Below are 12,687 nucleotides of genomic sequence, written 5' to 3'. Positions count from 1 at the left end.
TTTAGTTTGTATTTTGTGTTTTAAATGCATTATATATTAATATTTCAAGTCTATTGTATTTTCTATTTATTTTATTTTATACACTATTATTTTAATATTGTTTAAGATTGGATTTAAAATTTGTTGGTCATGGTTCTTGATTTTAAAATGTTTATTCATTTAATTTTGCCTTCAAATTCTTTCAAATGAAGTAATTTTATTTATTCATTATTTTATCATTATTTTAATATACATATATATGTGTATAAAATTTATTATAATTTGTAACTTATAAAATTTTATTCTATGTTTTAAAATTTTATTCATTTAGATTATTTTGGTTGGTTTATTTGTGATTAAATTATTTTTGTATTAATTATTCTCATTTTGTTATTTGTAAGATTGATTATTAGTTTATTTAATTATAAATGTTAATGCATTATATGTTTGTGTGCTCCAAATTGTAGAATTAGTTTGCCATTCATCATTTACTTTGTATATTGTTATTCAATTATATAGTTTGTAAGAATTACATTTCATTAAGACATTACAATCGTTTTATTTCAAAATTCCTAAAAAAAGGGGCTTGGTGTTTAATAATCCTCAAGAGAATTGTGCCCTAACTTACTGGGCTTCAATTCTTCTCAATGAATTTGTATCATCAAGTATCCGTTTTATTTAGACCATACAATTTTAAAATAAAGCATTTAAGATTTCAAGATATTGGATCCTAACTTACTGGATATGACATTTTGTTATCTTGATTTTAAAATAAAGGCAATATTTGGTGTTTAGGAATTTTAAGAAATTGAATCCTAACTTACTGGGTTTTGATTTCTCGATTGACCCAAATAACCAAATATCCTTCTCAAAACATATGAATTTTTAAAAATTAAAAAGACGAATCTAACTTCGAAGATTGAATTGTTGCACTCTAACTCATCAAGTATGACGGTTTATTTCTTTAAAGTGGGTAAGTCTTATTATCCAATTCGATTATTTAGGTTTTCATTTTATGGGATCATATTTTAAAATCTTTTCAAAATTTCGACCCTAAGACATTAAACAATCAATTCGGTACCAATTTTGGGTGTTACGAGGGTGCTAACCCTTCCTCGTGCGTAACCGACTTCCGAACTTATTTTCTCAAAATTCGTAGACCAAAAAAATTATGTTTTCAATGTGATCCGATCACACATCAACAAAAATCGGTGGCAACTCCCATTTTTATCTTAAAGTCGACCTTTTTTTTATATAAAAAATGGTTTCGACAATACTCTAAAAATGTTGATAAAAAAGTGCAGGGAGCCCATCATACCCAGGTTCCTTCAAAGAGCCCATTTCTTTAGCCGCCAAACTTACCTCCTCTGTTTTAAAATCTGCCAAGAGCATGTTGTTCATATTTTGTGTCATTCTTGACCCAACCGCAACATATAACTCATCAGCTTCCACACACACTTTGCTTTCGAAAATCACATTAAAGGTACTTATCCGCGATCCCCAATTTCACATCCTCTTCTTCTCTCATCACATTATTCTCATCTTTCAGAATTTTAATAGAATTCAGTTTACGTCTATAAGAAGGAAAAAATTGGTGTTCTGGTCTCCATACTTTAACCATTGGCTCTGGCTCGTTGCTCCCACCGTAATTCTTCTTAATCGATCTCCAAATTCAACTCCACTCTTGTTTCAATAATTTCCTCCAAAGAATCATAAATAATGTCCGCAGTATATAATTCTTGTAGTCGACTTTTCAAACTTTTTATTGACTGTCCTGTCTCTAATTTCCGCTTCATAGCCCAAATTCTTAAACCCAATTCCATATGGGCCAAACGCTCATGGACCATTAAGTTACTAGAAGCGATCCACAAATTAGAGACTGTTTCGTCACAATCATAATGAAATAGCCATACTTACTCAATCTTAAAGTCATAACCCTTACTACTTCTATTTCTCGAATACACATTATTGATCGTATTTAATAACAAAGGACAATGATCTGATATGAAATTATTCAAATAATTAATAGTATAATTAAGAAAGACACCGTACCAATTTTCAGTCACCAAGCCTCTATCCAATTTTTCGCGGATGTTGTTTAAGGCAAAATTCCCTTTTTTCTATGTGTACCATCTCCCTTTAAGCCCCGTATCAATCAGTCCATTAGCCTCCAATGCTTCACGAAATCCATACATCATCCTCCCCTCCCGAAGTCGACCACCTTGTTTCTCCTTATTTGACAATATTTCATTGAAGTCTCCCATTACCACCCAAGGCCTGTCACAACTCCGTCCAAGAGACCTTAATAGATCCCACGACTCGCCCCTACGTTTTCCATCCGGTAATCTATAAAAGCTCGTAAATTGCCAACTCAAACCACATTCAGAACCATTGATCAATACATCGATACAGTTTGCATTAAAACTTCGAAGGTCAATAGTCAATCATTCATTCCAACCCAAACAAAGTCCTCTTCTCGACCCTTCAGTAGAAACATCTAGTCTATTTCTAAAACCAAACATTTTCCTAATCTTCTTCATTCTACTAACATTAATTTTTTTTAATAAAAAAAAACATGGGGACGATTTTCTTTCAGCAAATGCCGAACTCTTCGAACAGGTCGTGGATTCTCCAACCCATGAACGTTCCAACTTAAAATTTTCAGAATGTACAGTTGACCTACTCCACAGGTTCAGCCGTTTGAATGTTCAAAATTTTCTCCCTTTCGTAATTATGAGCCTATCATTCCCATTTGCTCAACCGATCCACATTCATCACTATTCAATCTGGGCCATTTTTTATCATCCACAACTGAAGGGGCCTATCCTTATTTAGCATATCATCATCAAAATTTTCTGCAATGACAACATCCATATTTGGCAACGTTGACTTGCCATCCAAGTTGAACCCCAAATTGCTCTCCGTATAACACATGATATTGGCAAAATTATTGCCCAGATTTGATTTTCCTCTATCTTCTCCTAATATTCCCAGATTCCCTCCCCATGCACTACCAGACTCCTATAGCCAAATGCTACCATGGGCAATTTTGACTACCTTTTACCAACGAATAGGGCAAAAACTCTTGCCATGGCTTAATCTCCCACAAAGAAAGCAAAAAGTAATTAGTTTTTCATACTTAAAAGCAACAAACACTTTTTTCTTTGTTAAGATGAGTTTTTTCTTTCGTTTTAATAGTTTTCGTATATCCAACCTGACCCAAATTCGTATGAAATTTTCCAGTCCTACTGCCACCGCTTTTGTGTTATATTCCATAAATTCCCCAATAAAATCTCCAAACTACTTTGTCATAGCATCAGAAAACATCCTCGTAGGAAGATTATGGATTTGTACCCAGAAAGCTGCTTTTAGTAAAGGAACCTCCAATAGATCCTTACCATCTTGTAAGGTTTCAAAAACCAATAAATGATTATTAAAAGTCCATGATGACCCCTTCACCACCTTGGAAAGATCGGTTTTACAGTAAAACTGAAAAACAAATCTTTTCTCCCCCAAATTTGTAATTGTAACCCGGCCAATAGATATCATACATTGGCTAACACGTTTATCGACTAGAATTTAATCGTGGTTGCCGTTAAAAACTTCCCACCAAGCATAGATCTAACCCCACTTCCTCCAAACCTTGTTCGTGATCAATCTGCCAACCATCCCTTTCCCCGTCATTATCTTCATCCTCCAAACGTAAATCTGCCAACTCTTCCTCCATAACTAATCCAAATAAACTGAACAAAACCAGATGTTACCTAAGAGCATACAGAGAAAACATGCTACCTAAGAGCATAGAAGATATGGGTAATTGGTTGAATGTATATGTTGGCCTTTCTCAAGGAATTTTCTGTAAATAGTGTATTTTTGACGTGTCTTTCAAAAACATCGTTAAATGTAAAATTGAGCAACCAAGTTTAGTAGAAACACCACTAGAGTCTCCAATTTGTGGTAGTGATCTAACAATGTTTATGTCTACTGGATGCTCACAAAATTATGTCTCAGATTTTAAATTAGTTTTAATTAATTCATTAGAACCCCTCATTTCATCTCCGGTTTTAGGTAAGGGACAGTTTCTAGTTATTAAGGGGTCTCCCTTTTTGTCTGGTTTCTGCTGAAGGCTCTGCTTCTCGTTGGTTTCGAAAGCGATATCGCTTCGAGTCTTCACCGCTTTCCTTTCTTGTCGGGCTATGGTGGTCTTTGCACCATATCTCACGGTGGCTGTCGTCATCGGTTTCGGCTATTGCTTCCTCTTCCATATCAGGGTCCAGAGGCAAATTTAGAGGGGCTGGCAGGGGCCTCAACCCCTATAAAATGTAAAATTGCTATTTAGGCCCTTAAAATTTTTAAAATTTTAAATTAATAAAGGTAAAATTGCACTTTGGCCCCCTAAAGTTATAAAAATTTGATTTAATCCTTTAAAAATTATAAATATATAGACTAAAAAATTAAAATTTCATTCGAACCCTCTAAAAATTTGTTCTAGCTTCACCATTATCGAGGTCTCGATTTAAGCTATGACGATTTTGACATCATTTTTTCTGGGGTTTCAAGGCAGCATGGTTTCCATCGATGACTTTTTCTTATGCGGGTCAAGTACAACTTCCACTGTCCTCTTCGTGGATTCTTCTCCAGCGATGGCAAGCAACTAGGGCTATTGGATTTAGGTTGTGGGTTGGGCTTAGCCTTGGGCTTAATGTTTTATTTTTTTCTGTTTTATCATCCCCGGGTTTAGATTATACTGGTTAGTGAGGAACTCTTGAGGTAGACAAGACCATATGCATTTATTCGTCGAAATCGAATAAAATGTTGACCTCGTGTGGTGATTCCTCTCCCAATTTCATTGATGAATCTTTGTGGGTTTTGCCACTGTGATGGTTTGTTGTCTTTTGTTTCTCGATTTTGGGAGATTGTGTATATTGTTCTTAAGATGAAATGGAAACCTTCTTTATGTCAAAAAGAAAAGCATGAATAGAATAACTAAATTAACAATTATGGTGATAGAAAGACCCGATTAGTACAATATTAATTTATAGAAGACTCAATTAGAATGGAAGCCATATTTGTGTTGATATTCACATGATTGGATTTTAGTTTGAAATTTGAGTGATATGCCAACTCTATTAAGCTCTGGATTCATATGGTTTATGATCTAATTTTCCTTAATAGATTTGATGAGAAGAATCTCACTACACGAACCATAGTTACCATCAGATACTTCCCCAGCTACGTAACTTACAAGGCAATATATATGCTGACCTACTCAAACTTTGCAGTTTCTTTAATACTTACTTTCATTTCTTTAATGGTAAAACTGAAATGCTGATATACTTGCTTCAATTTTTAGTTCTCAAATACAAGACTTCATTTCATGTTTATGGTAAGATGTCAAAAATCTTGACCCATAGTTATCCTTTCCTCAAAGTTCAAATTTCTAACAATAAATATCAGCATTGATTTTACTCGTTCACGGTAAAAAACCAGCAAATCAGTTTGCAAGCCACCATTAATGGCTTCCTCTCTGTTCAGTCTCCACTTCTTTCTCTTGCTATTCCTCTACCAGCCTCTCTTCTCCATGGCTAATCTCCATAAAAGCAAGAACATGATCCTTAGATCAAATCACCGCTCTCACCTGATCAACACAATACCCTTCAATGAAAACTCATCAACTGTATACTTTGAAGTAGCCAAACCCATCAAACTACCAAATACCAAGCCATGTTCGTACCATGTTCTTCATCATGATTTCGGCTTCACATATGGGAGACCCCCAGTTGTTGTAAACTACACCCCACCAGCTTGTTACTCTCAAAAGTTCACCAAAATTGTGCTTGAATGGAAGGCAACATGTAAAGGAACACAGTTTGATCGTATTTTCGGGGTTTGGCTATCTGGCGTCGAGCTCCTTCGGGGCTGCACGGCAGAGCCTACACCAAAGGGAATTATTTGGAGCGTTGAGAAAGATATAACAAGGTACAATTCATTGCTCTTGAAGAACCAAACACAAACTTTAGCTGTTTATCTTGGTAACATTGTGGATCAGACTTATACAGGTGTCTACCATGTTAATTTAACCTTTCATTTTTACCCTGTTGAATGCAATGTGATGATCAATAATGATGAGAATAAGACCAGTTTGAATAACTTGGCATCTAACTATTATTCTAAGGCTGATCTGATCTTACCAATTTCCCAAGATCGGCCACTAAACGATGGTTTGTGGTTTGAAGTACGAAATTCAAATGAAACAAAGTCGAAGCAATTTCAAATACCTGAAAATGTGTATAGAGCTGTATTGGAAGTTTATATATCTTTTCATGAAAATGATGAGTTCTGGTATGGGAATTTTCAGAATGATTACATTGCTGCAAATAATCTAAGTGACACTCCTGGGAATGGACCATTTAGAGAAGTTGTAATCTATCTTGATGGTGAAGTGGTGGGTGCAGTTTGGCCTTTTACGGTGATCTATACTGGTGGAATCAATCCTTCATTTTGGACTCCCATTACTGGTATTAGCTCTTTCAACCTACCTTCTTACGATACTGAAATGACCCCATTTTTAGGCAATATGTTGGATGGAAAACCCCATACATTGGGGTTCAGTGTCACCAATGCCTTGAATGTCTGGTTTATAGATGCTAATTTGCACCTCTGGTTAGATACCAGAAAGGCAAAAACTGAAGGGGGACTTGTGAAGTTCAGTAACAAGGCTGCTAATGTTTATGAAGAATCAGATTTCAAGGGATTAAATGGAACATTCTTGACAAATTCAAAGAGGCTCATATCTTCAACTGGATGGATCAAATCATCTTATGGGAACATCACAACTCATTCCATTCAAGAGTTTAGGTATAATAACTCATTGCAAGTAGCTAAAGATGGAGATTTTCAGGTTGTGGATCAGATGATCCATTTCAATGACAGGGTTTACACAAAGATGCCATTTCATCATGTTCATGTTGAGGAATCATTTAGAACTTTCCATTTAAACTTTTATGCAGACTTCACATTACAAGGAGAAGGTTCCTTCATTTTTGTCAGCAATGTCACGTTAGGATTCAACGAGAACAAGTACAAGCATGGTGGTTTGGATTTCTTCATCAGCTTTCTGCGAAATACCCAGAAAGCACAATCGGTTATTGAAGTGAAAAACTACTCGACCACCAAAAGATTGCGAGGAACAAAACAGGTATATGAATACCATGGAAGTGATATGTGCTACTCCAGGAACATTAGCAGCTCTAACAACTTGATTGAGTATGATGAAGTGGGAAAACTGTGTGATGATTTTGAAGTCAAGTCAGTGAAAAAGGCTTTTTAGTAGCAGAGACAATGATGAATTTGAGCTCATCAATAAAGGGTTTCATGTTAGATATTCCAGGATCCTATATTCAACTTAACTGATCAAATTGGAGCTGTTTTATCAACTCTTCTATCTTTATATTTATTTTGCTATGTTCTTTGCACTTAAAAGCAAAAACACTAGACTCTCTTTTGGCAATAACAAGGAACCCCATATTATCAATTTCAGAAGAAAAGTCGTTCCATAAATGGATTTTGAGAGCTTAGTATTCATATGTAGTCTGATAATGATAGGAATAGTTGAGAAATTTTGAATAAATTTATATGTTTTATGGGTTAAATTTACATGAATGATATTATGCATTATTAATTTAATAATTTACTTGTGCTGTTTTACATCATCTTGGCTTAAGATTATAAATATCTTTAACCTTTGTTTTATATATATCTTTTATTCTTAAAGTAAAAGTTAACAAAAGTTGAAAGTATGCATGTACTCAAGTTTTTTTTTTTTAAAGTCATCTGAAATTGAAAGTATGTATTCGAAGGATTATATGAAACTGTATTTTATATATAAATAAACCTTATATATTGTACGCTAATAAGACCGCAGTTTCTCATAGTTTCCTCATCTGATCACCCTTCAAATACGTCTTCCTTACCATGGTCCCTAGAAGCAATTGAAATGGCAACATCGCAAACAATATCATGCATATCAAAGCATTCAGGGTGGAACCAGCAAGTAACAAAGAAGGGTCTTTGACCTCACTAACCAACGTCAACACTTTGTTTCAAACTTTTTGCACGGTGTCAATACCATGAAATAAGCCCAAGCCTCGGCGTCTTCAATGGCAGCATTGTGACCCATTATACTGCAGAACAAGAAAGTATATTTGAGGTTCTCTGTTTTCAAATTCTATAGCTAAATACGCAACACCTGGTATCCCCTTGAAGATTTAAGGTCCGTCACATCCATTTTTGTTTTAATTTTCCATGTTACATATGAAATGCTCATTTGGTATATATTTCATTGATTTTTTTTTCAGAGGTTTTCTTGTTTGCTTGAAATATGTTCGTGAAATTAGCTTCAGGATAGATAATGAGCCTTTCAAGGTAAAAGACTAAAATGTATGTATGTATGTATGTATGTTTTTCATAAAGCAATGGCAAAATTCACCATTTAAATTTTCTTCACCATTTTTTTCTTCAGCTTTGATGATGATGATGATAATGATGGTAATGGGTAAAGGAAGAGATGGCGTGGTGGTTGAAAGCAATGAGCAAAGGAGGAAGAAGAAGAAAAATGGTGGAAGCAGGTGATATGAAGGGGAAGAAGATAATCAACAGTAGTGAATAAAAAAATAGTCAACAATTACTGCTTATGTGGACATGGTGTGTAACACCACATCAGATCTAGTTAGTAAGTTATTGGTTGAGGGACTAAAATAATTAATATTTTAACGGTAGTGATTAAATTATAATATTTTTTTTAAGTGATCAAAATAAAAATACTTGAAAATTAAGTGACCAATCAGATAATTACCCTAAAAGAAATAATTAAGTTGATTACAGTTTATTTAATCTAACCTTGTTCAGGTTCAACCTCTGCTGAATTACCAAACAAAAACTAATAAAAAAAAGAATCTTGGGAAGGCCTTGGATTCTGTGAATCTATATGAAGCTGAAGAAGCTTTGGAACTCTCCTCCAAAACTAAACTATCCATGGCTTCTTTCTTTTTAAACCCTTTGCTCTACCTTCTTCCCCTTCTATTTCTTGACCCTCTCTTCAGCCAAGCCAATCTCCACCACTCCAAGACTTTCAAATCATCCCTTTTCTTCCAATCATCAGCCAATGAAACCATCTCACCGACTCTCTATTTTGAAGTCACCAAACCCATCAATCTCCCCGCCACCAGGCCTTGTTCCCTCACTGTTTTACAACATGACTTCGGCTTCACTTATGGGAAACCTCCTGTTTTGGCTGATTATAACTTCCCATCTGATTGCCCTTTCCAGGAATTTTCCAAGATTGTCCTGGAATGGAATGCTACCTGTAAAGGCCGACAATTTGATAGAATCTTTGGGGTTTGGTTATCTGGAGTTGAACTTCTCAGGAGCTGCACAGCTGAACCTAGACCTAATGGGATTTTCTGGAGTGTCAAAAAGGATATTACCAGGTATTCTTCATTGCTTTTATCCAACGACACTCAAACTTTTGCTGTTTATTTAGGCAATATTGTTGATAAAACTTATACTGGTGTTTACCATGTCAATGTAACTCTTTATTTTTACCCTGCTGTGGAAAAACCGGTTCTTTCTAAGGAAAAGTGGGGGGATTTTGGATCTGAGGTTGATTCTAAGGCTGATTTGATTATACCCTTTTCCCGGGATATGCCGCTGAATGATGGTTTGTGGTATGAGATTGAGAATGCCACTGATGTCAAAGTGAAGGAATTTGTAATTCCTCAGAATGTTTATAGGGCTGTATTGGAAGTATATGTGTCTTTTCATGAGAATGATGAGTTCTGGTATGGAAATCTTCCGAATGAGTATATTGCTGCCAATAATCTTACGGATGTTGCAGGGAATGGACCTTTTAGGGAAGTTGTGGTTAGTTTGGATGGCGAAGTTGTTGGTGCTGTTTGGCCTTTTACTGTGGTTTACACCGGTGGAATCAATCCTCTCCTGTGGAGACCCGTTAGTGCCATTGGTTCATTTGATCTCCCTACTTATGATATTGAAATTACCCCATTTTTGGGGAATCTGTTGAATGGGAAACCCCATAAGCTAAGCTTTAGTGTTACAAATGCTTTGAATGTGTGGTATATTGATGCCAATTTGCATCTATGGATAGATAGTAAGAGCGCAAAGACCGAAGGGAAGCTTTTGCAGTATGACATTGTTCCTCTTAGTGTGACTTCTGTGGTAGATTTCAAGGGTTTAAATGGAACATTCGTCACAAATACGACTAGGTTCATATCCTCGACAGGATGGGTTAAGTCTAGTTATGGGATTGTGACAACCAAATCCATTCAAGATTTAAGTTATAGTAACTCCATGGTGATAAATGGGAATCTGCAGATCATAAACCAGACAATCCATTTTAATGACAGTGTTTATGCAGACATCCCGGCTCCTAATGCTGTATCGAAGAAATCACTCAAGAGGTTTCTTTTCTACTTATACTCTGACGATATCGATCAAGGAAACAGAACTACATTCTCTGTATCTAATGTCACTCTGGAATTTGATGAGAAGAAGTTTAACGATGCTGATGCTGGTTCACCTAGCAGTTCACTCCGGAATTTGCAGAAAGGAAAGGGTGTTATGGTTGTAAAAGACAACTTGGTTGTCAGTGGAGTGGCAAGCACCCAACAATCATACAATTATGAAGATGGTAATTTTTGCTATTCTAGGAACATTAGCAGCTCAAACTACACCATTCTTTATGATGAAGTACGGAACACATGCGACGAAAGAGCAAAATCCCTTTTCAGATACAGTCTTAGCAGATGGTGGCCTTTTCCAGCTCGAAGAGCTTTTCTCACATCTCATGTAACTGATTCGAATGGAAGCCTGTAATTGGACATGTGGAGTAGTTAATTAGATCTTTTGAGATTCCCACGTACAGATACAACAAATAAATTGTTAAGTGTCTCCGTTTTCTTTTAAATTATGGATCAATTTGTAGGTATGCATCTTCTCTCTATTGATTTTTTGCGGTTGAATGTTCTTTTAACTGGATTTCAGTTTGACTGTTCATCTTAAAACTAAGCTTTAATAATATATTTCTTAACTTGTACCATAGATCAGTTTATATCATGGATCATTTATGTTTGCAAATCCAATAGTCTGGTTTAATGCATAAAGAGTAAGGGGCAATACTTGTGGAAATGCCAGATTATGCAAAATGATTGAAGGCCTAACATATTCACAGTATGTTTACTGCATTTGTAACATTCGAGGTTGTTCGATCTCTAGTTCATTATTTTAGGTATGGTTTTAGGCCAATTTATGTTGTTTGCAGTGGTTGTTTAATGTATGATATTACAAGTGCTGCTAATATAGGCATTATAGTAAAAGATTTTTCCTGTAATTGGATCAAATAAGATTTACTCATATCTGTATTTATTTCCTACACACCAGCTCAATCAAAATTGGAATTAAAATATAAATTCATGTTATAGATATGTGTATATATATTATTAATTTATCCAAAACCTCAGGTTAACTCGATTGATACATAAAATAAAAAAACTTCACATAAGTCAAAATTAAATTGATTGACTTTTAAGTTTTGAAAATCAATATGACAATAAATAATAGTAATATCAAATCCAGTAATCCAAACTTAAATCAAGAATGGTTTGAATAATCTTTGATCCACTATGAATTTAAGGAAATGGAGCATAGAAGGAATATCATTTTTTTCCCACAATATGCTACAGAACCTAGGGGTACATCGCATTGAATGTGTCTGTCCCATTTTATCGTCAATTTACTGCATTTCTGATGATAATTTTAATAATATTGTAGCATATTCCACACACATACAAAAACCCTCAAATCTTTCACTGCCAAATAGAAAAGCACAAATTAGAGATGTTTATCGCCACTTGATCCGGGTCAGTCCAAACTATGTTTATTATTATTGGTAAAAGTAATTTGGAGATAGTATATTAGAAATTAGATTGTATTTTGTTTTCTCTATTAAAAATGTTAATAAATTAATTCATATATGTTAGATTAAAGAGTAAATTAATCGTTAGATTAAAGAATAAATTGATCATTTTGTTAAAAGTTTCATCCATTTTTAATATTAAGTGATACCATGTTAACGATTGGTGGATTGAATTAGTCACTCCACAAATAATTCCATCAATCCCACCGTTTGTTAAAAATTCTATCTATTTATTTTGTTAAAAATTCTACTCATTTTGCTTGAGTTAATCCCTCCATATCAACATGACATGTCACTGTTTGTCACTAAATGACAGTTTTGCTTATAACATTGTCCTACGCACCAGGAATTTCATATTAATGTCACTGTTTGTCAATGACAGTTTTGCTTATAACATTGTCCTACGCACCAGGAATTTCATATTAGCTTGGCAGCACGTTGTCAATTCTCCGGCTTGGTATTAGGATTTTTACCTACAATGACAAGGTTGACTCAAGAGCATGGGAAGAGACATTCGCTCTCTTCTCTAGGGACTCAATACGGGGAACTTCGGGCTTTGTGAAGATAACCAATGTGTTGCTTGCCCATCACCAAAGGAATTATTGGGTTGGAACAAGAATTGTCAATCCAAGAAGGTGACCTCATGTAGGCCTAATGATTTCAGCTATTGCAAGCTTGAAGGAGTGAACCATTTCGTGAGCCAATACAATGAAGGG

General features: G+C 34.9%; 2 protein-coding genes across 2 annotated transcripts; both read left to right on the top strand.

Moving 5' to 3' along the window:
* The first annotated feature begins 5,415 nt into the window (after positions 1–5,415).
* On the top strand, positions 5,416–7,618 carry LOC105781230 (peptide-N4-(N-acetyl-beta-glucosaminyl)asparagine amidase A-like). Its single transcript, XM_012605773.2, has one exon. It carries the CDS (start codon positions 5,495–5,497, stop codon positions 7,307–7,309), a length of 1,815 nt encoding a protein of 604 aa, XP_012461227.1. The 5' UTR covers positions 5,416–5,494; the 3' UTR covers positions 7,310–7,618.
* Positions 7,619–8,890: 1,272 nt separating this feature from the next.
* LOC105783738 (peptide-N4-(N-acetyl-beta-glucosaminyl)asparagine amidase A-like) lies at positions 8,891–10,984 on the top strand. The gene has a single exon (XM_012609357.2). The coding sequence runs from the start codon at positions 9,013–9,015 to the stop codon at positions 10,870–10,872; it is 1,860 nt and encodes a 619-aa protein (XP_012464811.1). The 5' UTR covers positions 8,891–9,012; the 3' UTR covers positions 10,873–10,984.
* Positions 10,985–12,687: the final 1,703 nt, after the last annotated feature.

Source organism: Gossypium raimondii, chromosome 13 (assembly GCF_025698545.1).
Source record: "Gossypium raimondii isolate GPD5lz chromosome 13, ASM2569854v1, whole genome shotgun sequence".
NCBI lineage: Eukaryota > Viridiplantae > Streptophyta > Magnoliopsida > Malvales > Malvaceae > Gossypium > Gossypium raimondii.
The sequence above is the reverse complement of the archived record's forward strand: the minus strand, read 5'-3'. Positions and strand labels throughout refer to the sequence as shown.